General features: G+C 39.3%; 3 protein-coding genes and 1 long non-coding RNA gene across 5 annotated transcripts; 1 reads left to right on the plus strand and 3 right to left on the minus strand.

Moving 5' to 3' along the window:
• Positions 1–7,061: 7,061 nt before the first annotated feature.
• Positions 7,062–9,977, minus strand: LOC108089762 (cytosol aminopeptidase). Its single transcript, XM_017188152.2, is given in 3 exon segments — positions 7,062–7,460; positions 7,462–9,054; positions 9,730–9,977. Coding segments are annotated over 2 exon segments (1,611 nt in total). The 5' UTR covers positions 8,797–9,054; positions 9,730–9,977; the 3' UTR covers positions 7,062–7,184.
• An 870-nt stretch (positions 9,978–10,847) lies between these two features.
• On the minus strand, positions 10,848–11,713 carry LOC108089703. 2 transcript variants are annotated; one of them, XR_001771291.1, is made up of 3 exons: positions 11,312–11,713; positions 11,145–11,253; positions 10,848–11,089 (listed from the first exon to the last, which is right to left on the minus strand). It is a non-coding gene; the product is annotated as an uncharacterized LOC108089703 (long non-coding RNA). The 2 variants fall into 2 exon arrangements; XR_001771292.1 differs by having other exon boundaries at positions 11,145–11,262.
• Positions 11,714–12,339: 626 nt separating this feature from the next.
• Positions 12,340–13,219, minus strand: LOC108089698. Its single transcript, XM_017188046.2, has one exon. It carries the CDS (start codon positions 13,129–13,131, stop codon positions 12,478–12,480), a length of 654 nt encoding a protein of 217 aa, XP_017043535.1. The 5' UTR covers positions 13,132–13,219; the 3' UTR covers positions 12,340–12,477.
• A 471-nt stretch (positions 13,220–13,690) lies between these two features.
• LOC108089760 (probable ATP-dependent RNA helicase DDX46) lies at positions 13,691–17,411 on the plus strand. Its single transcript, XM_017188150.2, has 3 exons — positions 13,691–13,978; positions 14,045–16,194; positions 16,256–17,411. The coding sequence occupies exons 1-3, from the start codon at positions 13,789–13,791 to the stop codon at positions 17,120–17,122; spliced, it is 3,207 nt and encodes a 1,068-aa protein (XP_017043639.2). The 5' UTR covers positions 13,691–13,788; the 3' UTR covers positions 17,123–17,411.
• The last annotated feature ends 9,021 nt before the right edge of the window (positions 17,412–26,432 follow it).

Consider the following 26,432-nt stretch of genomic DNA (forward strand, 5'->3'; position numbering starts at 1 on the left):
CAGGCTGTAAAAACTAAAGAAAAAACTTGGGAATTTTTCACAAAAGCCTCCGTTTTCTTCTACTTTTTTTTGCGAGTGCTTCTCCATAAGCCACATTGTCCTTGCCCCAAACCGTAGCTTCCGGTTGCGACTGGTTTTGCATCTTGCAGTGTGCTCGTCTGAGCTTTCTGCCTGTCTGACTCTTGGCCGCAGATTCAGCTCCGCAGAGATGGTTCTATTCGGTAGTACGTGCTGTGCATCGCAGTGTAATGCCATTGCCATGCCATTTCGTACATAAATTAATGCAGTCGTGATACAATGCCCACAGAAACTCCACATGCACACACACACTTACTCACTCACTCAAAAAGGAGAAAGGCACAGACACAGACACAGATACTCAGACACTTCCCGACACCAAAATGCTGCAGTGTAATTTCTCTTTTGGCGTTATTAAATAGAAATTTCTGTTCCATGACTCCGTGTGTAAGCGTTTGTCGCTGCCAAAGTTTCCTTTCATTCTTCCTTTATTATTCCTGTATTCTCTCGTGTTTTTTTTGTATTTTTTTCTGGCAAATGTATGCACTGCAGATTTTAGCTTATCTTGCGGGACTTTTGTCAGTCTTAAAGTTGATGGCCAACATTGCCGAAACTTATTCAAATAGAAAGTTGGAAAGCAAAACTCGCCGATGATTACTGTTTATTTGCCCAGATAATGGGTAAATGTTTTGGTTGCAAACAAAGCTGGTAAAGTACGATGAAGTTATACTAGTACATATTAAAATAGTAAAGTTTTTTGTTGGTTAAAATACTCTTTTCTTATCATAGGAAACGAATGAATTCCTATTGCCAAAACCCTGTTTAAAAGGCTTAAACTCTTGACTGCTTTAACCCAAACCCACAATGCTGTCCATTCAACCGTGTAAAATCAATTTTAATTTTACTTTGGCATTCCTTTGCACATCGAAAATAAAAAACAAAAATATTCTTTTGGCAAGTCACTTGGCAGGTCCGTAAAAGCCCAAAAATGGCCATAAAATTTAACGCAAGTAACACCGAAAAAGGAGGCTGGCTATAATGGCCGTATAACAGTTTCCCCGAAAGAGTAAAATCAGTGAGAGAGAAAAAGGTAGGAAAAGTTCAAATGAAAACTGTGAACTGTCTGATTGCCCCAATATTGAGCTGAAAATTCGGATTGAAAATTCATTTAACGGGAACTCTATGGTCTCGCCTAATTAAACTGATTTATTGATAAAGTTAGGTCAGAAAAATATTGAATATTTAACGCCATTATGGGGAAAACAAGTAATGAAAAAAGGAATAAAAACCTTGCTCTCACCTTTCTTTAGTGGCTGACAGCCTTCGGACAGGCTTACAATGCTTGGCAACATAATTCAATTGGATTGCCAAAGGACTTTGAGCCAAGGATATTTTGATAGCCCATGTGTGCGCTTAGGTGTGTTTTTTTTCTTTTTATTTTTGTGCATATTTCTCTGTTTCCTTTTGGGGATATTTTTCCCGGGTAAATGGGATCAAGTTGTCGGTGATTTTGATTTGGGTTTTCCGGCGGATAAGAAACCGGCTTATCAACGTGTTAAGCCCTGTGTTGTTTGCTATACCCAAACATTTTCAAGCGTGAATATTTTTATTTCTGTTTATTTATCCAGGAAATGGGATTGCTGCCGAGTGCCTCATTACAGGCTTTATAAAATCCAATTATGTCATAGGCTGACAAATTTCTGCTTTTTTCTCCCATTCGCTTTGTCAAAATATCAATTTGCATGCAAAAAAAAAAAAAAATAATAACAATAAAACAACATATTTCCCCAATGAGACGGACACAAAAACGGTCTCATAAAAACAAATGGGATTTTGCGGGCACCACGTCAGATAAATCAAACAATAATAGAAAACAAAATGAAAATGCTGCACACAATTAAAATATAATACTAAACGAAATCAGTGCGTTCGGCACAGAATTACATAATCCAATGCGCATAATTGAAAATTTAATTTCTGGAAACCAAAAGCTAGATATTCAGACATTTCCGATATGCAGAAAATGCATTAATTGTAACGTGCCGGGAAATCATGGTGAAGTATTTATGCGTTGAATTTAGGCCTGCTTGCATTTATGTGAAAAGCCAACAAATAGTGGCAGAATATTTGAATGACTTTGTGCGTGTCACAATTATTTTTACATTAACTATTTTACATATTCATATACAATTTCATATGTTATGGTTTATTATAATACGTACATGTTTTCCCAATTAATATTGCGTACACTTTATTTGCTAACTATTTATTTAGGAAAAGGCTAAATAATTAGAAGAAAACCAGGCTTATCTTTACATTCAAATTCTGCTGAAAGACACACAAAAATATAATTAGCTTAAGTCCTTAAATTCTATGTCACTTTTATAAATGAAAAGTTTGGGGGGGGGGGATTTTCCTTTTCTCCCTTTTGCTTTTTTAAGTACTCTTTATTCCCCCTTTCTTTTCATGCCCTCTTACCCTTGGCCCAAATGCATTTAAGCTGGTTTTTCATTGCCCTTTGATTACGAGGGATTCAGTGTTGTTGCCTTGACTTTTGGCCACCGTCGCCGTCGTTCTGTTTTTCATTTACGTCTGTGAATTGAATCAAGTTTGCCTCGTTTCCGGTGAACGCGAATCATTTTTTCTCTCTTTTCCTCTTTTTGAGTTTCTTTGCTATGAATGCAGCCAAGTTTCTTCCGCCGGAAAACACAACATCCGCTTTTTATAAATTTTCAATTGTGCGCGAAAATTCCTCACAAAGGCGGCACCAACAAAAAGAAAATCAAGGAGTGGCCAAAAAAAAAAGACACAAAAAGGGCAAAGAAAAAAATCAAGTGACAATTGCGTTCTGGCGCAGCCATTTTCACGATTGTTGCTCTATTTTCACGGTTTTCTCGGATCGCTGGTGACGCCTTTTTGCCCGCAAGGCTCGAACAGGTGACACTTTGACAGTTGGCAGTCATTTTAAGTGGATTTTCAGTGACAGCTAAACGTGTTCTGTCTATTTTTTTCGAGTGTAGGTCGCCGCTAAAAAGTATGCTATGATTTACAATATGTTTGAGATTGACGTATTGTGATACGTAACGAAATCATGGTAAACCTTGTTATTCGAGAAGGTTAAATCACTTCCTTTGTGCTGCACAAAAATAACTTGGCATCAGCAATCAGTTTTTTTTTGTATAATTCTTTTCATCAACCGGATAAATATCTCCAAAAGCCATTACTCAAATTATTTTAATTAAAAAGCCTGCAATTTCTTTTCACTCATTTTTGTGGGCTGCAAAAAAACGTTGCAGTCAGGTTTTAATGAAAGTAATTAAATACAAACATCTGGATCAAGTGCAATTCAATTAAAAGCGTATTTGCTGGAAATTTGTTGTTAGTAAAATCAACATTTTCAAGGTCTGGTTTAAGCAGCATGCATTTAATATAATAACCAGCTATAATAAAAAGCTGCTTAAATGGCACCCAAAAATTGAATAGAAAGTGGGGGAGATATTAAATTTGGTAACGCACCTTGTGGGTTTACGGGTTGGAACCTTTTCCGAAGGGCAAACACGAAATTATGTACCCTGAATATGCTATTCGGCATTAATTAAAAGCGACTTCCTTCCATCGCTCGGCCATTTTGTGGTTCCGTAGGTGTAAGGGGTCAGGGGTCAAAAGGGGGAAAGCTACACTGACCGCAACATTTATGGGCATTACGCATAGTGCAACATCGGTAAGCAAACAACTAGAGGAGCAACCACACAGAACCACGCAGTTCTACCGGTGTGCTTAAACTGCTCTTTAAATGCACTTGTTATGGCTGTTTATTTTTGGCACTAACTGTGCCGCAACACCAGCCACGAAATTGCCCTTAACGGAAGCCGAAATTTTTGCGGGGAATTCGTGTTTGCATTCAAATGTAGCTAAATTGCTCCTTGGGGCTATGGTTATTGGAAGCTATAAACTCTAAGAAACTGTTAAATGAATCCTGAAACATATCTCTTATGGGTTTAATATTCAAAAAAAGCCAATTTATTTTGGAAACTATTTAAATTCCACCAATTAACTAGCAAAGGAAAAAAGCGCAGTGTTTGTAACAGTATGTGCATTATGCATTTCATTTTATATTTAATCAATTGATAGAAGAAATTTAATAAATATTTAGCTGTACTTAACATTTCGGTTTAAGCTCATTTATAATTGTGTACAAATTACCAACTTTACGTACCTTATTAAAAAATATATATCATTTTAAAGTCAGCATTTAAAATTTAATTTTTAAAGCGACATTCCGGGGCTGCAATCATTTAAACATAATAGCTTAAGGCTATTTGACTTTCCATTTATGCAACACGTCTGACATTCCGCTCCTTCTCCCGTTTCATGGCCTTCAACTTTGGAGGACCTTATCGACAGCATCGCAGCTCGCCAGCTGACCTTTCTGACAGTCGCCTATCACAACGGGCGAACTGCATCCATCAACTTGTGGGTGGCTCTTCGATTGATTGGGTGGGAGTGTGAGTGGGAGTAGCGGGTGGGCTGCAGACATGGTCGGATCGATTTGTCTGCCGGCCAACTCGTTCGGCCAAATGACATTGCATGCCAGTGCATCGGGGCCACTTGGACATCCTCTGCTGACTGTGACACGTTGACGTTCGAGCACGCATATCCGTTTCCTGCCAATGGCCATCATAAATAACAATGCACAAAAGCCGTCGGAAGGGGGAAATTAAGATGGCCAAGAGATGGATACAGGAAGATCATATCACAGTGACGGTCAAATGGCAGGAAGGCTAACTGAACGACAGCCTGACCTTTATCCTTAATTCTATCTTATATCGTGGAAAAACTTTCAGCCATAAAGAAAATAAATTTTAGAAACAATTTCAGTCCAACCCTGAAAAGTATGTTTTGTACATATATTTTTAGAATATGTTTACATCAAATGAAACCCTACTAATTAAAACATAAGTTACAAGTTCTGAGTAGCCTTCAACAGATCATATCAAAGTGAAAACCCGACATTCCCTTTTAATTATATCAGGCCCAAAATGAATCCAACCAACAAACTATTTTAACCACGTGACACTTTAGTAGTTTCAAGCCCGGAAAAGTGGAAGCTTACTTGGCAGGCCACCAACTTGCTGACAACACTGCCAAAAAAAGACGAAGAGCGGTGCAGAATTAAGCCATAAAACTTTTTACACCGCTCACACTGAACAGGTTGTTGGCCCCTCCTCTAACTTTTCCTCATTTTTGCTGCTGCCCCCCTTTTTTTGGGGCACTTTGCTGTCAGCAGTTTTGCACGATTTCCATACAAGACGGTTGCCAGGCTTATAATGAAACACTTTATCATTACCAAAGTTGACAGGTCGGGGAAATAAGTTACACTGCTGCAGTAGAAGCTCCAAAATTAATTAAAATGCTCCACAATTATCCTTTAAAAATATGTTAAGTGATTTAATATAAGGAAATTATTGCGCATAAAATATTTTTAATGTTTGCTTTTTTATATAAATATACATTTTTGAATAAAATTATAAACTTTATTCATATTATTTACCAATTTTTTGTATACAATCTGAAAAGTATAGAGAGCGTCAACTGTTATTAAATTTGTCTATCCTTTGTAATTAAAAACCAAACTTTTTATTTACTGAAAAACTACTTCGATTTTTTCAGCGCATGTCCGCAAATTTCCGCTGGTCGGTGAAAAATGTTGGCACAATATTTTTTAAGGCCAAACATGGGGCATACATAATATTGACATTGACAGATTAGCAGCCTTGCACACTCGCACACACTTTTAATACGAACTCAATTAGCACTTCATCGAAAAAACTCGAAAGCGAAACCGCAATTGAATTGGCTAATGATAAATGATTCGGTCGGTGTCAACTGCAGTTAACTCACTGAGAAATTGTTTTAAAATGCATGTGTGACTAGTTTTTGTGAACTTTGTGCCATCTCATCAGGGTGGAGTATTAATCTAAAACGTTTTTACATCGGCCAATTGAATTAGTCGACAAATAGAGTGCAATGGAGGGAGCCTTTCAATTGTTCAGAGCCAAAAGGCACGTCTTGTGCGCCGGCAAAGTTTGAAATTTAGCCAAGCTGAGCCGGACATCAATAACGTGCTAAAACTTTGCCATAAACTCTTGGATATCCTGTCACTCGTTCTGCAGACTTCCCCATCATCATTCTCCTTCTGTGGGTCGCCCCATTGATATGCCAAAAGTCGAATTAGTTGGCAGAGTGGGTGAAATTTTGGTTGTTTGTGCGTCAGTTCTTTTGTGATTGCCTTGACGTTCACGTTGCCCAGTCAGAGGACCTTGGCTGCAGTTTACTGAAAAACCCAAAAACGCACAAAATTGGCTGTTGTGGTGGCCAAAAGTCTGACTGAATAGCAGTTAAAGCGAGGTGGCTTTATTAAAGGGGAATTAAATGAATTGAGTTTAAAGAGATACTAGGTAAACGATAAATTGAAAATACGGGTGTCCATGAATTCACTTTAAAATGTATTCTCAAGCATGTATTTTTATTGAAAATAAGAAAGAAAGCTATGACATTTATTTCCATGCATTATGAGGTATACATATCCAAAATCGGACATCATTAAGAAAAGTTATGGGCTTTCGGTTTATTTTTTTAATCTTTCATATGGGAATTATTTCGGGAGCTTTATCATATCAAAAATATGTATATACTGTGGCGTCTCCTTCGCTGGGTTGTAACCTTTATGACTTATTTATAATTTTTGAGTAGAATATGATTCAAAACTTACCTTTAAAACAAAGAAATAAAACCCTTAAAATTCATTAAATAACCCTAAAATTTATTACATCATGTTGACTGCCGAAAAAATTTGAAGGTAGAGTAGTACAATGATTTATCTGTGTGAATTTCGATATTCTTGGACTCGAGAGACTCTCTGCCAGCCAACTCAGCCCCGAGATGTGGCCGAGTCATAAACATTAAACACAAACATTGAACGGAGTCTGGTCCACAGTGTCGGGACGATCAGTCAAGAGGCTTAAAACGTTGGGCGATATGGCATTGATAACCATATCTCATCACACATATGGTTGAAGTCACGCATCTAATAATCGGGGGCTTGAGTTGGAACAACCAAAACGTAATCGTAGTTAACCGAAATCGGACTCCAGATCGAACAACACTTATTTGGGCTGTTCGGGGCAGGCGATTTGGTAGAGGAACTGCACCAGCGTCCTTGTCGGTCGGCCAGTCATCCTTCCAGCCGTCAGATAGGGTATCAATCCGTAGGTGCTCAGCAGTCCAGTGCCATAGGTGTCCAAGTGAGCCCAATCGCTGCAGGGCACGAGTTCGTGGAGCACAGCGGCTGCCAAACAGGACGAGGCATAGCCCTCGCCATCGTTCAGCAGATCGAAGCTCAGGTGTTCGGCCACACGGTCCTTGTAGTAGCGCCACAGGGGGGAATCGCCACAGGCGATCCCCGGTCAAGGATCCAGCTCTCTGGAATTGCTTCCAGATGTAGTGAGAGTTGGACCAGATTCCCGTGGCTCCGCCGCCCACCGCCTTCTTCACTCCCTTGCACATGGAGCCCACGTCCACAACCAGTCGGGGTTTATACGTAATCTGACCATACAACATCGGATCCGAGATGACCACCACGCCCGTTCTGCTGATGTTTCGCACCGCCAAGGATTTGGAATTTAGTAGGGTGACCACATCTCCCGGTTTGCAGGACATTCCCGAGGGAAGATTCTCGCAGAGTGGCAACACGGCTGTAATATTAATGGGCAGCGATAGAGCGGCAGCGGCTCGCATGGCGGCCAAAATGCTGGCGGCACCAGTGAGATCGCCACGGAACTCGTCCATTCCCTTGCAAGGACGCAGGTTGATGCCGCCCGAATTGAAGGTGATGCCCTGGCCCACCAGCAGTATGGGCTTATCCTCCGGAGCGGTGCCGCAGTATGCCACCTCCAGCAGCACTGGCGGCTCGCAACTGCCCTTGGCAATCATCAGGAAGGAGTTCAGGTGCTGCTGCTCGATCCACTCCATGGTGCGAACCTCAACGGTGATGCCACACGGGCACAGAGCATCCACGGCAGTCTGTGCCACAATTGTTGGAGTCATACAATTGGCGGGCGCATCACAAATCCTGCGGGCCAAATTCTGGGCCTCCGCTTTGAAGAGGCCCCGCGTCCATGACTCCACATCGGGTGAGCCATGGAGCTCCAACTTGGGTATGGTGCTGCGGAACTTCTTGGCCAGGTTCTCCTCGTAACGCCAAATGGCCAGAGCGGCACCCTCCGCCGCCTGCTCGGCATAATCCATATTGTCCACATGGACCTCGGAGCAACCGATACTCTGCAGCGATCGGGCGCCAATGCCAGCAGCAATGCGCACATTCTCCATTCCCTCGTCCAGCATTTCCAGCTCGTTGAAGGCAATGCCTTCCAGGCCAACGCCCACCACGCAAATGGATCGGAATTCGGGATCCACATTGTTGAAGACCTTGCCGCGACCCAAGCGACCAGTGAGTTTGGTTTCGCAAACCAATTCGGATAGCTTGCCGGTCAAACGATCGTCGAATTTCTCGCCAGCGGGCGTCAGTCGAGGTCCCTTGCCCGATTCCTTTTCGTAGAGTCCCAGGACGAGTCCTTTGCCACCCTTGACGGCTTCACCGGCCGAACAGCCGGCGGTCACATGACGCACTTGACCCACCACCTGCGACTGGACATTCAGGCGCACCCGGCTCAAACTCCTCGCCAAGGCGGGTCCCTTCAGCAGCAGTTGTCCACGCATGTTGTTTGATTTTTTTCAAAGGATATGCAATTTATCTATTACACTCGCGATATTATCTACACAATTTAGACAACTGGTTTTTGTTGGTGTCGTTTTGATTTTGCGTTGTCACTTCAGAGGTATTTCACGCGTCCAAAAAAGTTCAAAAATATTTCAGTTGCGAACGTAAAATGAGTAGTACAAAATAAAATAAAAGGAAGGTCTGCCTTCCTTGAAAAAAACCGAAAAACTGAATTGAACTGAACAATTTGTTGCTAACTGCAAAGAGACAGGTTACTAGATCGGTTAGCAAAAATATTTTTTAAATTTATGTTCGGGTTTGTAGAGTCAGAAAGTATTAAAATCTTAACTTAAAAGGAGAGCTAATTTTTGCTTCTCTCTTAAAACTACAAAAGAAAAAAAACTACAACCTATAATCTATTAATTCCAAATTGTCAAATGTGGAAATTTCCGACCCATTTACCTTAAATTTTAAATATGTATATCTTTAAAAAAGGCATTTTTTTATTTTTCTCATTCATTACTTACAATTATTGCGTTTAATTTTAAGCGAAATTTTTTACTGTTCCCTTTGGAAGTGCGCAATTTTCAAATTATGTAATTCTATAAAACTTATTATATTAAATTAAAAAACAAATAATTCAAAAATTACACGAGCGCTTGCCCGGCTGAAAATATAAAGAAGCCAGGGCAAAAACGCTTCACAGCCGCCAAATTGAAATTGGTCAGTTCAAAAAATAATATAAATAAATACCTTAATAAATTGTAATATTGATTTTCTTTTTTAGTAATTCCAAAACTATACATTCTCTGACTCTACAGTGGCCTAAACCCCTTAAACAAAAATCTTTATAATTCTTTACGATGCCTGCCACAGATCCAAATCTAAAATATCTTCCCTTCGATTGTTTTATTTTGAATTTGAGTACTCACCAGCAAGGCGAAACTGTGGACCGAAAGTTTCGAATAGTTAAGATTGCCAATGGATAACTCAAGAAACGGGTGTGTTTGAAAGTGTCCTGTGTTTCCGATGGCTGACCGACACAGCTTCTGCTTATCCTGTGAAATGAATGAAACAGCTTGATAATTTGATGGCCCAAAACGCGATTACCGTTCGTGACAAAAGCAATTAACATTAAATGTTTATGTGGGTGAAATTTTGAAATATGCTCGGAGAGTTCTCGTTTTATAGTGAACTTTGATCGATCGACTGGCCTGTCAGTGATATCGTGATTTTCTGAAAACCTTGTAATAATTTAATGGATAATGAAGAGGAAAATGAAGCGCTATGACAATTTAATATTTTCACACGAATCTGTGATAGCCACAGATCTTTTACATCAAATTCATCGTAATGTTATATTTTGAATAAGGCTAAGTATTAAATTGATTTTCTGGAACCCAAAAAAAAAAAAAAAATGTTGACAAAAAATAACGATTTTAATGAATTTTTTGGAAAATAAAAACATTTATGTTTTTGTCACGTTTATGAAAGGGGGTACAAAAATTGAGCTTTACCAAAAGAACAATATTTATTCAAATTTTCTTATAAGTAAATATTAATCTAAATGCAACGATGAGGTCAAAGGAAAGCATATTGGGAAAAAATATCCAAGGAGCACACCTACACTCCAATTCAAGCTTAACTTCATGAACGTCTGTACGACTCAGAACATTAGAAGCGTCCTCTGCTCAGCAAAATAAATTTCTGGAATGTGTTTGGAAAAAAAAATGGTTTTTATTTAGGTCGATTTTTTAAAAACAAACCTTTAAGAGGAGACCAAAAAATTCTGTTTCTGAGGCTACAACATTTATATGAAGTGGCATATCTCCAAACGTTTGAAATGGGATCCCTGAAGGTGTTTTTTAATGTTTTATTCCGGAGAAGACCGATTTGTTTGCATTCATTTTTATACATATGTATAAAGCTTTTCCCAAACATTCAACGAATGTCAGGGGTTATGCAAACTGCATTTCCAGAGCTTGAGGGTTAATTTCACATCCCAAAAAGGCATACTTTAAAAAATAGTATAACGACGTTCTCAAAAAAATTACATTTAAATTTTTTATTTTTGTTAAGTTTCGAAGACAGCGTGACAGTGTTTGCTGCATATGCTTTGCCGTTCTTCAAAAACAGGTCCCTGTTTCAAGAAGACTCGTCCGTGGTGGTCAGAAGGCAAACCGAGCAGCGATCGAGACTGGTCTTGGGGTCGGAAAGCTAACTCAGGTACAGGTTTCAATGGGGCGTCATTGCGTAGAAAGAGATCCTTCGGCATTCCGACCTCCGAGATATCTGCGGTCACAGGATTATAAATATCGAATAGCAGCCGTAGCATTTAAATACATACCTGAAAAACCTTATAAGCTCGAGGAGCAGCTTATCAGGAATTTATTTATACTGCATGTGGATAATGCAAGTAGCCAATGATTCGCAACAGATTTGTTTTGGCTTTGGAGCTAACCTTCCTGAAGTCAATCGTTAATCAATTTAAAAAATATTTTAATAAATATTTACCTAAATATGGATAGAGAACACCATCGGCAGCTTCTACTACAGATGGTACCCACTATCGTTGCTTGTCGGGAGGTTTTCTTTTCCAGGAAAAGTTCTCGCAGGTCGAGAATCGCAAGATGGCTTTTATCGCAGGAACCCCCATATGATTACGTTCGTAGCCAAGGTAGTTTTCCGACACGAAGACGAGCTTTGATCGCAGCAAGGAGTGCCTTCTGTCTTCCATAGACGGGTCTTCCGGGAACTGTCACTTGCTTTCACAGAGAAAAAAGCATATTCCGCAAAAACTGTCACATTTCACCAACCGAAAAACAGTTCCACTTTTATGAATTAATGTTAAAAAATCTATAATTTGTTTGGCATTTATCAAATTATTAAGTGAGCCGATCTAATAGGTGTTACGAATTCAACACTTCCCAAAGAACTAAGATTTTCCTGTTAATATTTCTGAGTCAAAAAATAAATTATTTCCAAGGCCTACTAGAAAGTGAATTTAAACTCAACTTGCAAAGACACATCTCAATCGAATTAATGGAATTTCGAAGAAACCTGCATTAATATTTGTAACATTGGATAATTAATTCCTAAGTACGCCTTTGTTCTTAAATATTTTTTTCCAAACATTATAGCTCCTTGAAAAACACCCAAAAAAATTCCTTTGGTTCTTAAATAAACTGCGTATATATTTACTTCTTCCGCATTTATTCACTCTCAATAAAAGTTAGCAGAAAACCCCGATTGCTGCTGCATTTTTCCCACGTGATGGAGAAGTTTTTGCAACAATAAACTGCCAAGCGGTGCAGGAAAGTTCGTGGAAAAGTTTTTTCGTTTGTTGATAGAAAATGTCGTTTATTGTCGCATGCGAAACAACACAGGAGTGAACAATAAAATACAGTTGGCAAATTAAAACCAACAATAAAGCAGTCATCACGTTGCTCAATGTGTGCATATGGAAAACATAAATTGGATAGTACAATGTGTATGTCTTTTTAACCAACAAACAGATTCAAGGTGATTATTAAATATTATAATAAATGTTTATAAGTGAGCCTTTATTTTGAAGAGTGGTACAATAAAACAATGCTCCAATTTTATCTTTTAAAATATTTTTGACTCTAATTTTGGTTTCCAATAATACAATAAGATAAAAGACTAATCAAAAATAATAATCATGCCAAGTCTAACAGATGGGTTTCGACGCTGATGAAATTTCCGGGAATGTTGGATGCCTTTTCTAAGGATACTCCTCCCCCAAATACTTGTGACCAATAGGGAATCAAAGCCACTGACAACAGGCGATGGAAAAAGAGCAGCTGAAGTTGTCCATAGAGCTGAATGGCCCTCCAGTTGGAAATGCAGAAATGTTGGATCACCATATAGAAACGGAGGTAGTTAATCAATCCGCTGGCCACAAAAGTCAATATCCAGGGCAGAGCAAATAGGATAAAGTTTTTCCACGGAAAGAGACCCAATTCCGTTTCAGAATTCGGATTGTTCCTGTTGAGCCAATTCTTCTTCACCTCCTCGGCAGTTGGTGGATTCTTAAGGATGCCCTTTCTTTCCTCCAACTCCTGTGCTTCAGTAAATTGCAAATGCCGACTGTACCAGAGTCCGATCAGCACCAGTAGCGAATACATTACCGCCTTGACCAGCATCCAGTGATTGTAGTTGTAGCCCAGTTGGAGCGTTAAATTCCGGTCCACCGTGGGGTAAAGCGACTTAATATTGGCATGGGCCTCGAGCACAGGCTGAAGATCTGAGCAGATGTGCAGAGATGTCAGCAGCACAAAGAAGCCGATGTCGCGAAACTTGACCTTGAACATGGTTTTGGAATTTAGAAAACAATAAAAAAAAAAAATGGTTGACCTGAAAGTAAATTTTTGGTTTATTTTTGGAGACGATTAAAAGTGCTATGACATTATAGGCCTGGAAACTAACTACACCCCTAAAAACAAATTCTCTGTAATATCATATTTAATGACGACCAATTTACCTAAAAAAATTAAAATATGGGTAGCATTTTAGCATTAATAGTGGTCCCTTTTTTAGCTATTGTTTTTCCAGTTTCTTATTTAAATTTTAAATTATAATTACAGTTTGAGAAGAACTCGTACAGTTTTATAATATCTCAAATTGTTGATTGGCGTCTCTGCTAAAACGCCAGCACGGACTTTGCATCTGGTGTGTGACCTTGGTAAAAATGTGTTCCTACCATGTCACTATGTTTTTTTTTTTAAATTTATGAGCAAAAAAGTGTTGATACCCTTGTGCATGTTTTAAATTCAACAAAAATTCAACAAAATTTCTATATAATAAGCAACCATGAATAAATTCTGCTTAAGCGGTATATGAATGGTATATATTTTTTGCAAGCTTAAGATTATTTGGCCGGCCTTGCTGCGGTCACACTTTCCGGCTGAAGAATTCACGCAGTTGGAAGGTTTTGAAATTGCAAACAAAAAAAACAAAAAGCGTACAAGATGGAGCGCGAAATAGCGCACAATTTGTCTCCCGGTGATCCGCGCACCAGTGACGTTGCACCCGGGCAGGTGAAAACTTTCGGGGAACTGAGATTATGCCCCTACATGCTGCGCGGCCTGAAGCGCCATAATTTTTTGACGCCAACGAAGATTCAGGCGGCTGCCATTCCAATGGCCCTAAGTAATATGGGTAAATATGCTGATAGATATATAATGTACCGAAAGGATTCTAGTTATGGCTAATACCTGTTCGCAGATCTATTGGTCCAGTCCAAAAGTGGAACTGGCAAGACGCTGATTTATTTGATTGCGGCCATGCAGAGTTATCGTCCCCAAATGACTAAACCTCACGCCCTTATTGTGGTTCCAACTCGGGAATTGGCCATCCAGGTGGAGGATACCTTCCGCTATTTGTGCGAGTTCTTCCCGCACTTCAAGTGCGCTTCATTTATTGGCGGCACCGATGTGGCCAGAGATCGCAGGCGAATCAATCAGAGTCGCGTTATCATTGGAACTCCCGGACGTCTGTTGCATCTATATGAAAACCGTGTCCTGGATGTTTCGAAACTGGGTCTCCTGGTGCTCGACGAAGCCGATCAGTTGTATCAAACCAAAGGTCTGCAGGAAACAGTCCATAAAATTCTTAAGGCCGTACCCAAGAGAATTCAAATAATAGCCTGCAGTGCCACATACGATCAGGACTTGGATGTCCGCCTGGCCAAGATCATGAAGACACCCATGCTCATATCGAATAGCGAAAGGGCCACGGTTTTACTGGGCATCCGTCAATTTGTATACGAGTTGCCCAAACAAATCAACAGTGTGCAGGAGATGCGCCTTAAATTGGAGATTCTCACCAAGATTTTCGAGCAGTTGCCTTATGAGCAGGCCGTTCTATTTGCCAGCTCGCAGATGCGAGCCGACTCCTACAGAAACTACTTGACAGCTGGTGGAGTCCAATGCAATTTGATATCGGGAGCCATGGAACAATCGGAGCGTTTGGATGTCTTCGAGGGCTATAGAAACTTCACCATGCGCACTTTGGTGGCCACCGATTTGATGGCCCGCGGTGTGGACTCGCCACATGCCAATCTGGTTATAAATCTCGATCCACCACAGGATTATGTGACCTATCTGCATCGCATTGGTCGCGCCGGCAGATTTGGTTCAAAAGGCATTGCCATAACTTTTATTACCTCAGAGAAAGAGGCCTTTAAATTTAAGCAAATGGTCAACAAAGCTGCTACAGCTTGGTCTGTCCTAGAGTTTCCGAAGGAACCAATGCCCAAGGACTTCAATTTCTGGGACTTTGATAAATACAATTTTGAATATTACATCAAGGAGAGTAATCCGCTACAGGAAATGCCAGCAAAGCCCGCAAATCCTGTGTTAAATGCAAATCATGATCAAAGCAAAGAGGATAAACCTACTGTTTCTTCTAAAGAACAATCGGAGGCCTTAGAAAAAACTCAGAAGCAGGAGGATACAGTAAAGAAACTTAAAAAAAATCAGGAGAACATCCAATGTGGTTCCAAAAACAAACAAGAGGCCTTAGCAAATGTTGGTGAAACAGATAAAGATATTAAGAACAACAATTCAAAAACTATTCAGTCCAAAGAAAAAGTGGACATGGAAAACGCACCACATACTTCACAGAAAAATGCAAATATCAATATTATAGATGTAAAACAAGGCAACACTTGCTCGAAACCAGAAGAAGCCTTAAAAGCCAAGGATAAGGAAATTAAAATTTCGAAAAAAACTAGACAAATTTCTCCATCCAAGATTTTTGCAGATGCGTTGTTACAGATCGAAAAACAAACATCTCCTACAGAAAAAGCTGAGAAGCAGCTAACGCCTGTGATCAAAGTCAATGAGTATTACCTAAAGGTCTATTTAGAAACCGGAATAAAATCATCAAATGAAAAAGAAAATCAACCTGATAATGGAGCAGGAATCCAGCTTCAGGCAAAGAGTACCTTGAACCCAGAAGAGATGATTTCTCCCGAATTGACGCCGACCTTAACACCACTGGACTTAACCCATGAGCCATCGCCAACCACTGTGTCACCGCCAGCTCCACCAGTTAACTCGATTAACAACAAGACCTACTGTCTGGCTGCTCCAACTCAGACCAGTTCGATGACCATTCAAAACATGGTTATTTCAAACACGGTCGACGATGCCAGTAGCATCAGTTCGGATAGCATGGGATGCGGTTATCACAGTGACAAGTCCTACGATACCATCTACACAAGTAGTGATGAGGGGATAATCTGGGAGAGATTCGAGTCCAACAGGAAGAAGCGTTTGCTGAAGAGAGTTAAGGGAAAACGCCACCATTTGCTTTGCCAACGACCTGAACCAAATTCAAAGCCGAAAGTTAAGCGCAACTTTAAACTAAAGGTAAGTTTTTGAATTAGTTTACAGAATGCGTATATGATAACTAAATAATTTTCTATTTTAGAAACTTGATATGTATAAAAATGTCTCACTTTTGCCACGCTTGAATCTAAATTATCTGCTCAACAAAATGAAAAATCGTGAGCAAATTTTGGAACGCTTGTACAACTACAGCAAGAAACATAAAATGGATAATGAAGAGGTGGGCGTTTTCCTAGATAATCTCTATGACGCCATGCTTGAACTTTACTACATCAACCATGAGGATTTGAGTAAGCTGGTATCAGAATCCCTGAAGGACGACTTACCCTCCCTTGTGAACAGTCCAAGTCAGGAGTCTATCGTTGTGGAGCCACAGAACAAGCTGAGTGTTCATGTTACCCATCGCATGGATATTCCTCCTTTGCCTCAGGCGAATATTGAAGTTGTCGCAGAAAGTGGATCCGAATCAGAGGACTCGGAGTTCAATGAACACGATGATGATGATGATGATGAGGAAGAGTTGAGCGATGAACACAATTCTTCGAGCGGCTTTGTAGAGAGCAACGAGAGTGCTTCATCCGGTATTGATACCTCAGTTTACGAAACGGATTCCACAGATGATGAGGAATATGGCCTTTACTCGCCTGATTTCGATGATAGTGAGGGTGGTAATTTGGAGTCCTCCGAGGCAGATGTTGGCTCTGCAGAGGAAGAGGACGATGAGGATACCGCTAGCAACGTCAGCTTGGCTGGATCAAGCACCCAGGGATCTGTGGAGGAAAGCAGCGCCAACGAATCTTTGGAAGGTGATGATTCGGATACTCTGACTGATGTCAATCCCATGCGGCACGACAATAGCTATGCCCAATCATTGTGGCATGAAACTTTCCAGATGCAGTACCAATTCATTGCATCCCATGTGGCCAACAACATAAGAAACAACAACTAAAAGTGCTATGGAAGCACAAACTAGTCGAAGCTCAGGCATTATCATTAGCTATTCACTTTATTCACAGAACGAAACGGTTCAGTTCCAAGAGGCTGTATCAGTCTCTCTCTTTACTTCTTATATATTAGCCGAATAACACTTTTTCTTTCACTTGAATACTCAATATCAAAGTAGTTGATACCGTGTTATGGACTTTTGAATGCGAACGATGAATATTTTATATGCAAGCCATTAATTGCAGACTTTGTTACCAAAAAGAAATGAATAAAACACGAATTTTAAATTTGAATTTCGTTTATTTATATTTTTTTTGAGTGGGTAGCATAGTTGTAATGGTTAAACATTGATTTTAAAACTGATTGGCTTCGTGATTATTCATTTTGTAATCGCAACGAACAAATTAATCCGCAATGTGAAAGTTAAGACCCTTTAATCATAAGCAATGATTTATCTGAGAGTTGGGAAAACAAACATTTTCTTTGGTTTAGGTAAAGAAGCGGCGCCTACTGAGTGCCGGGACATAAATCATATAGCCAGTGGGATCGGCATCGACCATCGGGCAAACCGACCGACGTCAGCTGTGTGGCAGCGGCAGCGGCAGGCAACATTGTTGCACGGCCACCGCTCACTTTGCATTGATTGCAACTGCCTTAAAAGGTGTTAACCCATTAATTAGATCTTGACGAAAATCATAAACTGGTATTTCGAATAACATTGAAAGTGATAGTAGGGTAATTAAATGCCTTAACTGTTATACGTTCAGTACTACAGTTTTATAAAAAAACAAATAAAAGGTTAGTTTAAAGTGTAAAGTTTGGTTAAAACTAAAGAAATATCTATAGTTATTGATCATAAGAAAATCAAAAAAGATTTATTTTACTTTGGGGTTAAAGAGTTGACAATTATTTAGTTAAATTTTGAATATAAAAATCTTTAAAATCTATTTTGTATAACTGCTTGGTTTTTCTAATATTTTTTTAAGGGTCTATTAGCTGTATTCAGTGGGTTAAGCCAAAAGAGAAGGTCCACAGGCGGCAATCCGCGTCGGTGGCATAGTCAAAACATTCGCCCTGCGGTCGAGCACGCAAAAAGCCGGCATCTGGATGGGATTGCTCAGTGGTCTTCGATCTTCGGTCCGTCGATCCCCCGAACCACCGGCCTCTGAAAAGCCCCCCTCCTCCCCCAAGCGATCTCCAAAGACCCCCGTCCCTGCGCTCCAACTCCAATAAGGAGCGTGAGAAAACGCGCGAATGCAAAGCGAGCTGGAAGCGACAACATTTTATAGATCCTAGAGACATGGAGAGCTGCATTTTGTCGCTGCCGCAGTGGCAGCAAACTCAATTCGATTAGCGATAAATGCGAGATGCGAAAAATGCGCGGCCAGCTGTTGCAGGTGTTAAAGTCTTATAATGATGTTAACATTTTTATGGCCCACAACAAAATAAACTAAAAATTTGTTCAGCGCAATAATATTTTGCGGTCTCGTCGTCCATATATGGGGGCACAGCCAATTGCCGCCGCTATTTTTTTCTGGTTTTTTTTTTTTTTTTGTATCTGGGGGCTAAGTGGAACGCTCCAGGGGCCAGATACAGATACAGATATACCGAGCCGCACATAACTAATTAAAATAGCTGAACGTCGTAAAATCAATTATAGCCATGTTACTTGAAAATTAAGTAAAATTACTTGTTGGGTAAACTTATAAAAAATAGACTTTTGTCACGGTTGTTGTATTTTTTGTTCACAGTTATTTTTCCAATTTGGAAACTCATAATATTTATTTTTAATTGTCATTAATGTTGAAAAAATTATCTGTAAAATTCGTATTATCTTGCTATAAAGATAAAGACGAACACTTATTAATATTCCAACTCCTAATTAGAATTTATTGCTTATGAAATTATGATAAATGAAGGTGAGATCTCAATTAAGATGGGGACGACACTAATCAATTAAATTTAATCCTAGCCCTTGGCCAACCGAAGATTTCAGCACTTGAGGGCAGTCCTCTGCCAACCGTCCCTTATTGCCACCTTGTAGGAGTGGTCCAATGCCGATTTATGTGACCGAAAGCCCGACGCCCGGCCACGCATTCATAAATAAAAGTCATCATTAATTAAATTTAGTATAAACAACATGGCATGCCTGCAATTATTCACTCACTCATTCACTCGCTTGTTGCTCTTTTGGCCCAAAACGCGACGACATGCCAAAAAAATAAAAAATAAAAGAAACCAAACAAAACATAAGAAACCAAGAAAAAATACAAATAAATAAGACAAAAAAAGAATCGCTAGGAAAACGCACGCAATGTTCGCGCAAGGCAAACAAAGCTGAAAAAAAATCGTTGACAAAAATGATCTGTGGGCAATTATAATGAATTATTTTGACACTTAGGGCCTGTGCAAATGCATAACTAAAATGCATAAACGTAATTTATGCATTGCCCCACCGAAATGCTGTTTTATTGCATTTTAAATGTGATAAATAAACTTTGCGCTTGCGTTTTTTTCGGGACACATAAATAGAGTCCTACGCGGGGAAATATTTTCCCTGGCATTATTCACTTAACTACAAGTTGCATATTGCATGGAAAATTGCCCAGAATCTGTTTTTAATTGGTGAAAAATAGCTAGGATTTTCCACGCTCTCGGTGTCGGCGTTTTTTCTGCCCCAAAGGGTTGCCAAGTAGCTACCTCGCCTTGCTTTTTGACCATGGCTAAGTGGGTCTTTTTTTTGTTTTATATTTTTTTCTTTGCTATCGACTCGAGCGCACAGATTCGCAATGCCAATAAATTGTGTACATTATGGCCAGGTGAGCCGCCGGCCAAGAGGTTGGCCCGAAGTTGAAGGGATCAGGGGCCACAACTCCCATGCGATGCATACTTTTATGAGGCACTGTTTAGAAAGCAGCGGTGGTATTAGTCATTTATTTTTTATTGCTAGAAATTTAATCGATACAAAGAAAATGAGAAAGAAAATGATTTTTAATTAATGTCCGTTGTAAGTTTCTAATTAAACAATTTTATAAAATCTTAAGAATAAATAAAATAAAATTCTTAAAAATATAGTTTCCGTTTTTATTTAAATTTTAATAAATAAAATCAAAGTTCAAACATTTTTCTTCTTGGTTTTTGTGAAACAGAAAATCGATATTTTCCGGCCCTTTTAAGTTCCTGGAATTCTGCCCACTTTGTCTCACATTTCGAAGACCAGTCATAAACCTCTTTTAGAACGTCAGTAAGACCGTTGAAGTGGGTTTTTACGGTGGTGCCCCTAATGGCAGCGAGACTTTTTGGCTTTTGTGGTTCCCAGGCGACTTGGAGCGAAACATGCGAGCTGCGGCTTTAATTGTTGCCAAGTGGATTTTCTAATGCAATTTTCCAAAAGAGCTTACGCAATGCCCGGCAACAGTCGCCACATAAGCAGCAGCAGCAGTAGCAGCAGTAGTGGCAACTGCAGCAGTAACTTAAACTGCAGCAGCAGCAGCAACTGCAGTAGAAACTGCAGCAACAATGGCAACATGTTGCAATGGACTGCCGCCATGAACGTGTTGCGCGCATAATTACTAAACGCAGTCAGTCGGTGAGTAACTGCGGCTTTTTAATCCCCTCCCCCGCCCCCAAATTCACAGCCTTTGCTGTATGCCGATCTGAGCCATAGTCCCAGATCCAGTACCAGATTCAGAGTCTCAAGCCCCGGCAGTAATCATTCCGCACATACGCGCATATTTAGCATTTTTAAATTGTTGCATTTCGCGCATTTTTTATGACAAGAGCGAGACTTTGATGCCGATGGTTGGCCATCACACAGAGATTTTTTTTATTTTTCTACGGTTAAGAACAAGAAGAATATAATAAAATGTCTTGGTATTAAATTACGAAACTAAAAAAACTGAAAATAAATTTATACTCTTACAATATACTGTACAGAAAAATGTAACTATAAAATTGATGGATTTTTTTTTCTGTGCATAACCACAGTGAAACTAGCACTACCAACCGCAGCCTCTCGTCCAGGTGGACTCCACTCCAAGTATTTTTATCCAAGCAGCCTCTGTCTTTTGGTTCATTTCGCCGCACACATGTGGCCCATAATTAAAATACATATTGCAAATCACACTAAATAGTTGCTGTTGCTCAGGAATTTTGGAAGGATTGCTAAGGGGCTTTATGGGGAGTGGGCCTGTACAAGAAAGTATATCCACAGGAATGTTAATGGATTCTTCTGGAATTAATTGGTGATAAATGTAGGCAGGAGAAGTGGAAAGCGCTTATAAAAATAGGTTAACAAATATGTCAAGGCCAACCAAAATATGAAAGGATGTTACATATCCATAAATAAATTTTTATTTAACTATATTAACTTTAAATAATGAAACAAACTTGTATTTTTGAGCGAAGAAACAAATGTTTTTCTCTGTAATTAAAAGTAAAGTGGAAATATTTAAATAAAATATACGTTTATACGTAATAAGTTAATAATAAGTTGTTATATCCTGACACTTTAAAACCAAGAACTTCTTTAAGAAAAGTTTATAAGCCAAGCCTTGTAAAATATTTTACATTTTATACCACATCGTATGATTTCCCTAATTGGACAGTGTTCCTTGCCAATTAAATATATGTTTTGAAGCATAACGTTGTTTTTATAGCTCTAATCCTAATCAGCGGAAAAACTTGGGTAAATGAAAAGTTACAACTCAAGCTAATAAAAGACGCCTTTTCTTAAGATGAGGTATATGTATAAACATTTTACTAAACCATAAAAATTAAATTAGCTTAAATTTAACGCTGTACACTTGAAATAAAACATTTAATGGGAACGCTAAGAAATTTTATATCTACCGAACTGCCTGGAGTGTTTGGTAGAGCAGCAATTATAGTACTTGGAATAAAGAGAGTGTTAAATGGATTTTGAGGTGCCTGAAGCGAAACGCATTGAAAATTGCTGAACAAGTGCTTTGGATTTCCTGTATAAACTGGTGATCAGCGATGACGGCAACAGGAAATGCACAATGATTGAATTTTGAATTTGAGTTTGACGTTGATTTTGAGCGGAAATTATAAATGATGTGCCATATATTATTGTACAGATATAATGCCAACGAATGCAAGTAATATTTTGCAATTTGCTGCCAAGCTTTTCCTTGTGTGTGTGGTGTGTGTGTGTGGTGTGTGTGTGTGTTTGTTGCCAATCTCTAGCCAGTCGAAAAGCTCTCTTGGCGGCAGCTTTCAAGGTTGCCTTTCCAATAAGAACTCGGGCTCTGAGCCAACTGCCCAATGATTGATTTATATTGTCAGGCTGGTCCAGTGGTTAGGAGGCGGTGGGTGGTGTGCGGGGGGAGGGGGAGGGCGCGAGGGGTTTCAGTCACATGTGTGAGCATAAATGTGCAATTTGCTAATTGTAACACATAACGGTCGGCCTCCCTCTCGGTATCTTTCCTCCACTTCTTTAACTGCCGACAGCTGCGGTCAAAATAATATTTTTATAACTTTTACAAAACGTAATAAAGCTAAGTAAGTGCGAAGGCGGTAATATCATTGTTGATAGATGATAAATTTCTTAAGTAGCATTATGATTTATTACTGGCAAAAAAATATACAGTATTAAGACATCGTATTTTATTTTCAATCTACCAATTAAAAAAAATGTCAAAACAGCATTAAAATTTTTCAAAATAACCGAAGATTATAATAACCCTTCTATCCTTTGTGCTGTGAAAAAAGGGAAAGGGATTTGGGTTCTGGAACCACAATTTTTAAATTGTGTACATATTTAAGAAAACTCTTGGGTTCCCAATTTTATTTCCGCATTAAACAAGCTGTGCCAATACTGTTTAACTTTAGGTTATTTAGGGTTAAAGAATTGGATCCAAAAGTGATCAAAAATGCATAACGACACCATTATTTGTGTGACCCCGTCTGTGGGACATTCTGTCCCTTTCCTGCACTCGTGGCCTGGCCTTTTGATGCCCGCTCCAATCGTTAAGCGTTTTTGTCATTGTTGTTGGCCCGCTGGTGTTTGGCCTTCAGCAACATGTTGTTGTTGTTTTTGTTGTTGTAGCTATTGGTGTTGTTACTATTGCTGTTAGCTGTTCTTTCGCTCGTTTTTCACATTGATGTTTCAAGGTTGCCCAATTAAAAGTGACATTTTGCAACATAATGCGACTGCACTTAACATGTTTTCTTGTTCTTACACAATCCAGTTGCCTTTTGTTGTTGCTGTTGTTTTTGTTGTTGTTGTTCGTTCAAATCCCCGATCGCTCTATTGCCGCCGCTGCTAATTCACGCTTAAATTATATAATTGAAGTTGATTTTCCTGCACAAAAATTGCTCATTAAGCTGCAATTTACAATTCCATCAAAAGTACCAGAAACGTTCGACCCTGATTTTGGAAATATCACGATTTATTTTTCAAGAATCTCAAAGAACAGTGGTTTATTGTTAACTTAATTAACATTTGAATGGTTTTTCCTAACACTTGACATTTATTGGGAAACTAATTTTTATATTTGTTCCTTAGTTAGCCAGAAAAAGTGTTTATAAGACCCCTCCTTAAATTCCTTGTTAAGTTATTTTACCTTAAAATTAACCACTGTATCTCCCATGATTTTAGCTAAGTTTAGTCGTTGGGAAAATCCGAATCTATTTCTGATACCATTAAGCTGGCGGCCAGAATTTGTCGTTGGCCGTTTTCCAATGCCCATCTCTGGCAGCGATAAACTGCTGGCGACTGACAACCCAGCATTTTGCAATTGGCATTTTTCTGGGCCCGCTTTTGGTCCGAAGTGTTGAATTCCAAATTACCCGGTCCGAGGCATCGCAGCTCTATAATCTGGTTACATATATCAATGCGAACCGTTGCGGCGGCGGCGGCGGCAGCCACGTTGATTAAAAACGAATTAAAAATGCAAGCAAATGCCCCCGGAGGGCTTTCAACGCTCTACGATCGCTGACCACCCATAAACTAAGCGAATTACTTGGGGCGCGTTAAATGGAAATCGAAGTGGGGCCTTCCCTTCCTGCCGCCATTGCAATTACCTCCCCCTCTTGGGGGTACACTAAGCCACCCTCCCCCTCTCACCCCCCTTCTCGACACATTAAATACGCATTTGTTATGTGTCGCAAGCTGGAATGGATAACTTAACCGAGAGCTAAAACCAAACTGAGAGCAGGCGTAGCCTTGTCCATTAGTCAATTGAGTAATTTTTTATTTAGTTGGACTTTGCTGGTTTTTAGTTTTAGTACACTAAACAGAAAATCAGAACTTGGATAGTACAAGGAATCAACAACTAACTTCAAAATGAAAATATAAAAAAAAAAAACAAAAGACTTAAGCAACGAACTTGGATAAATAATTGTTTGAAATTCTTAAAATTAATATTAATATATAAATATTTAAAGAGAATGAGTAAGCCCAAACGAATCTGAGAGACCTTGGTATCTAACCTACTTACAGAACTTATTTCCCAGTGTAGAATTTCTTTCTGGCCCAGGGCGATTAAGCCGAAAATTCGTAATTGTAATTGTTGGCATTGCAAAATGTTGCTTTTTAAATGGCTCGCCGGCTGTTGGCCAAGAAGTCGATGTCTTTCGCTTTGGCTCTTGGCTACCGTTATGGCCCAATCTTGGCACGACCGATGTCCGAGATCTCTTTTTCACTCTCTTGGAGTGACGCACACGACATGACCGACTGACGGACCACCCACGCCCCCTCACCCACCACCCCACAAATCCAAAAAAAAAAATTTCATTCTATTTGGCGCACGTGCCACACGAAGCAAATTGATTTTGCCAGTAGGTGGAAAATAAAATTAACTTTGCGGTTAGATATACTTTTCTGTTTTTTTTTCTTTTACTGTTGTTTTTGTCATTGTCGTTGTTGTTGTTGTTCCACTCGGGGCCAGTTAAATGACTTTTGGAAATTAGCTAGATTTTGAATTTGTATTTGATTTGCTAAGGCCTGGCGTGGGCCAACATCGATCTGTCTGTCTGTCTGTCGGTCCGGCCGGTCGTCTTTTGTCCATTTCGGCTGGTCAAGATCTTGGCTCGTACGGCTGTCAGTCACTGTGACTGTTACTGAAAAAAAGAGTCGGTGACTGGGACTCGCTTACAAGGCGCCTGCGGTCATTTCTACCGCTTGATTTATGGCAAGAGATTGGCCAGCAAACGGGCAAACGGCAACTAGCCTCGGCAATTGTAGATACATTTTTCAAATGCATATTCCCCCCAATAAATGTGTTTTCGTAAATATACTTTCTGGCTGTTTTTTAATGAAAAATGTTGGGGAATTTTCGTTTGATTTCAATGCTGTTGGCTAATTCAATTTGCATTTGTAATTGGTTTTCTTACACAACGCAATAAATCACTATCGATTGTTAAATAAAAAATAGTTCGATTGATTTTAAAGTAAACAATTTCATATTCGTTAATATTTATCTTTCTAGTTAATTGGAGGAATAAAAATTGTATTATTCTAAGCACAGCAAAAACATTCATAAATATGGCAAACTTTAAATGAAAGACTTAGGAAACGAACTTGACCAGGGACAACAAAAAACTAAAGTACTTATATTAATAGTTCTACATTTTCTATTGCGAACCTACAGCTTTACATTTTAAATCAACCATTTATAAGATACTAGGAATTCAAATCGTAAAAAATTACCTACAGAAGACTTCGGCAACAAAATTGTCTGAGAACCAGGAAAAGTCTTCGATAATTGGTCGTTTTTCCATTGCAATGTTTTCGTGTCTCTGCACAATTATCAATTACTCCAATCACTTTTATGTCACATGCAAATGCCACCGCCTGAAATAATAATAATAGTTAATAATAAATACTGTGCATAAAAGTTAACGTTGCGCCCACATTTTGTGCCGTTGCTTTGGAGTGTTCAAGTGTTTGTATTTGCCATCGGCCAATTGGCATTAATTAGCCAGCAATTTTCTGTTGGCGGCTTTTAATTTTGCCAAACGAAACTGCCAACTAACAACGTACCAGCAATCCAACAATGTAACAATCCAACAGCCAAGGTGCCACCCACCACAAAATCGAAGGGGAGGTGTTGAAAACAGAAACAAACAAATGCCAAGCCAGCGATTTATTTTCCATATTCCAAAGAGATTTGAATTCTTGTTTCTATATTGATTGATTTACGTTCTAAATTTTTATGTTTTTCGGCCAATTTAAAAACCCATAAAATGGGCCATAAACATAAAAAAAAACATAGTTCTTTACCTTTTGCGTTGAGTGCCTTTAACTTTTGACGAGTTATTCAATTCGTTTTACCCTGTTAGAAAGGAAA

This window comes from Drosophila ficusphila, unplaced genomic scaffold, assembly GCF_018152265.1.
Source record: "Drosophila ficusphila isolate 14025-0441.05 unplaced genomic scaffold, ASM1815226v1 contig_106, whole genome shotgun sequence".
Lineage (NCBI taxonomy): Eukaryota > Metazoa > Arthropoda > Insecta > Diptera > Drosophilidae > Drosophila > Drosophila ficusphila.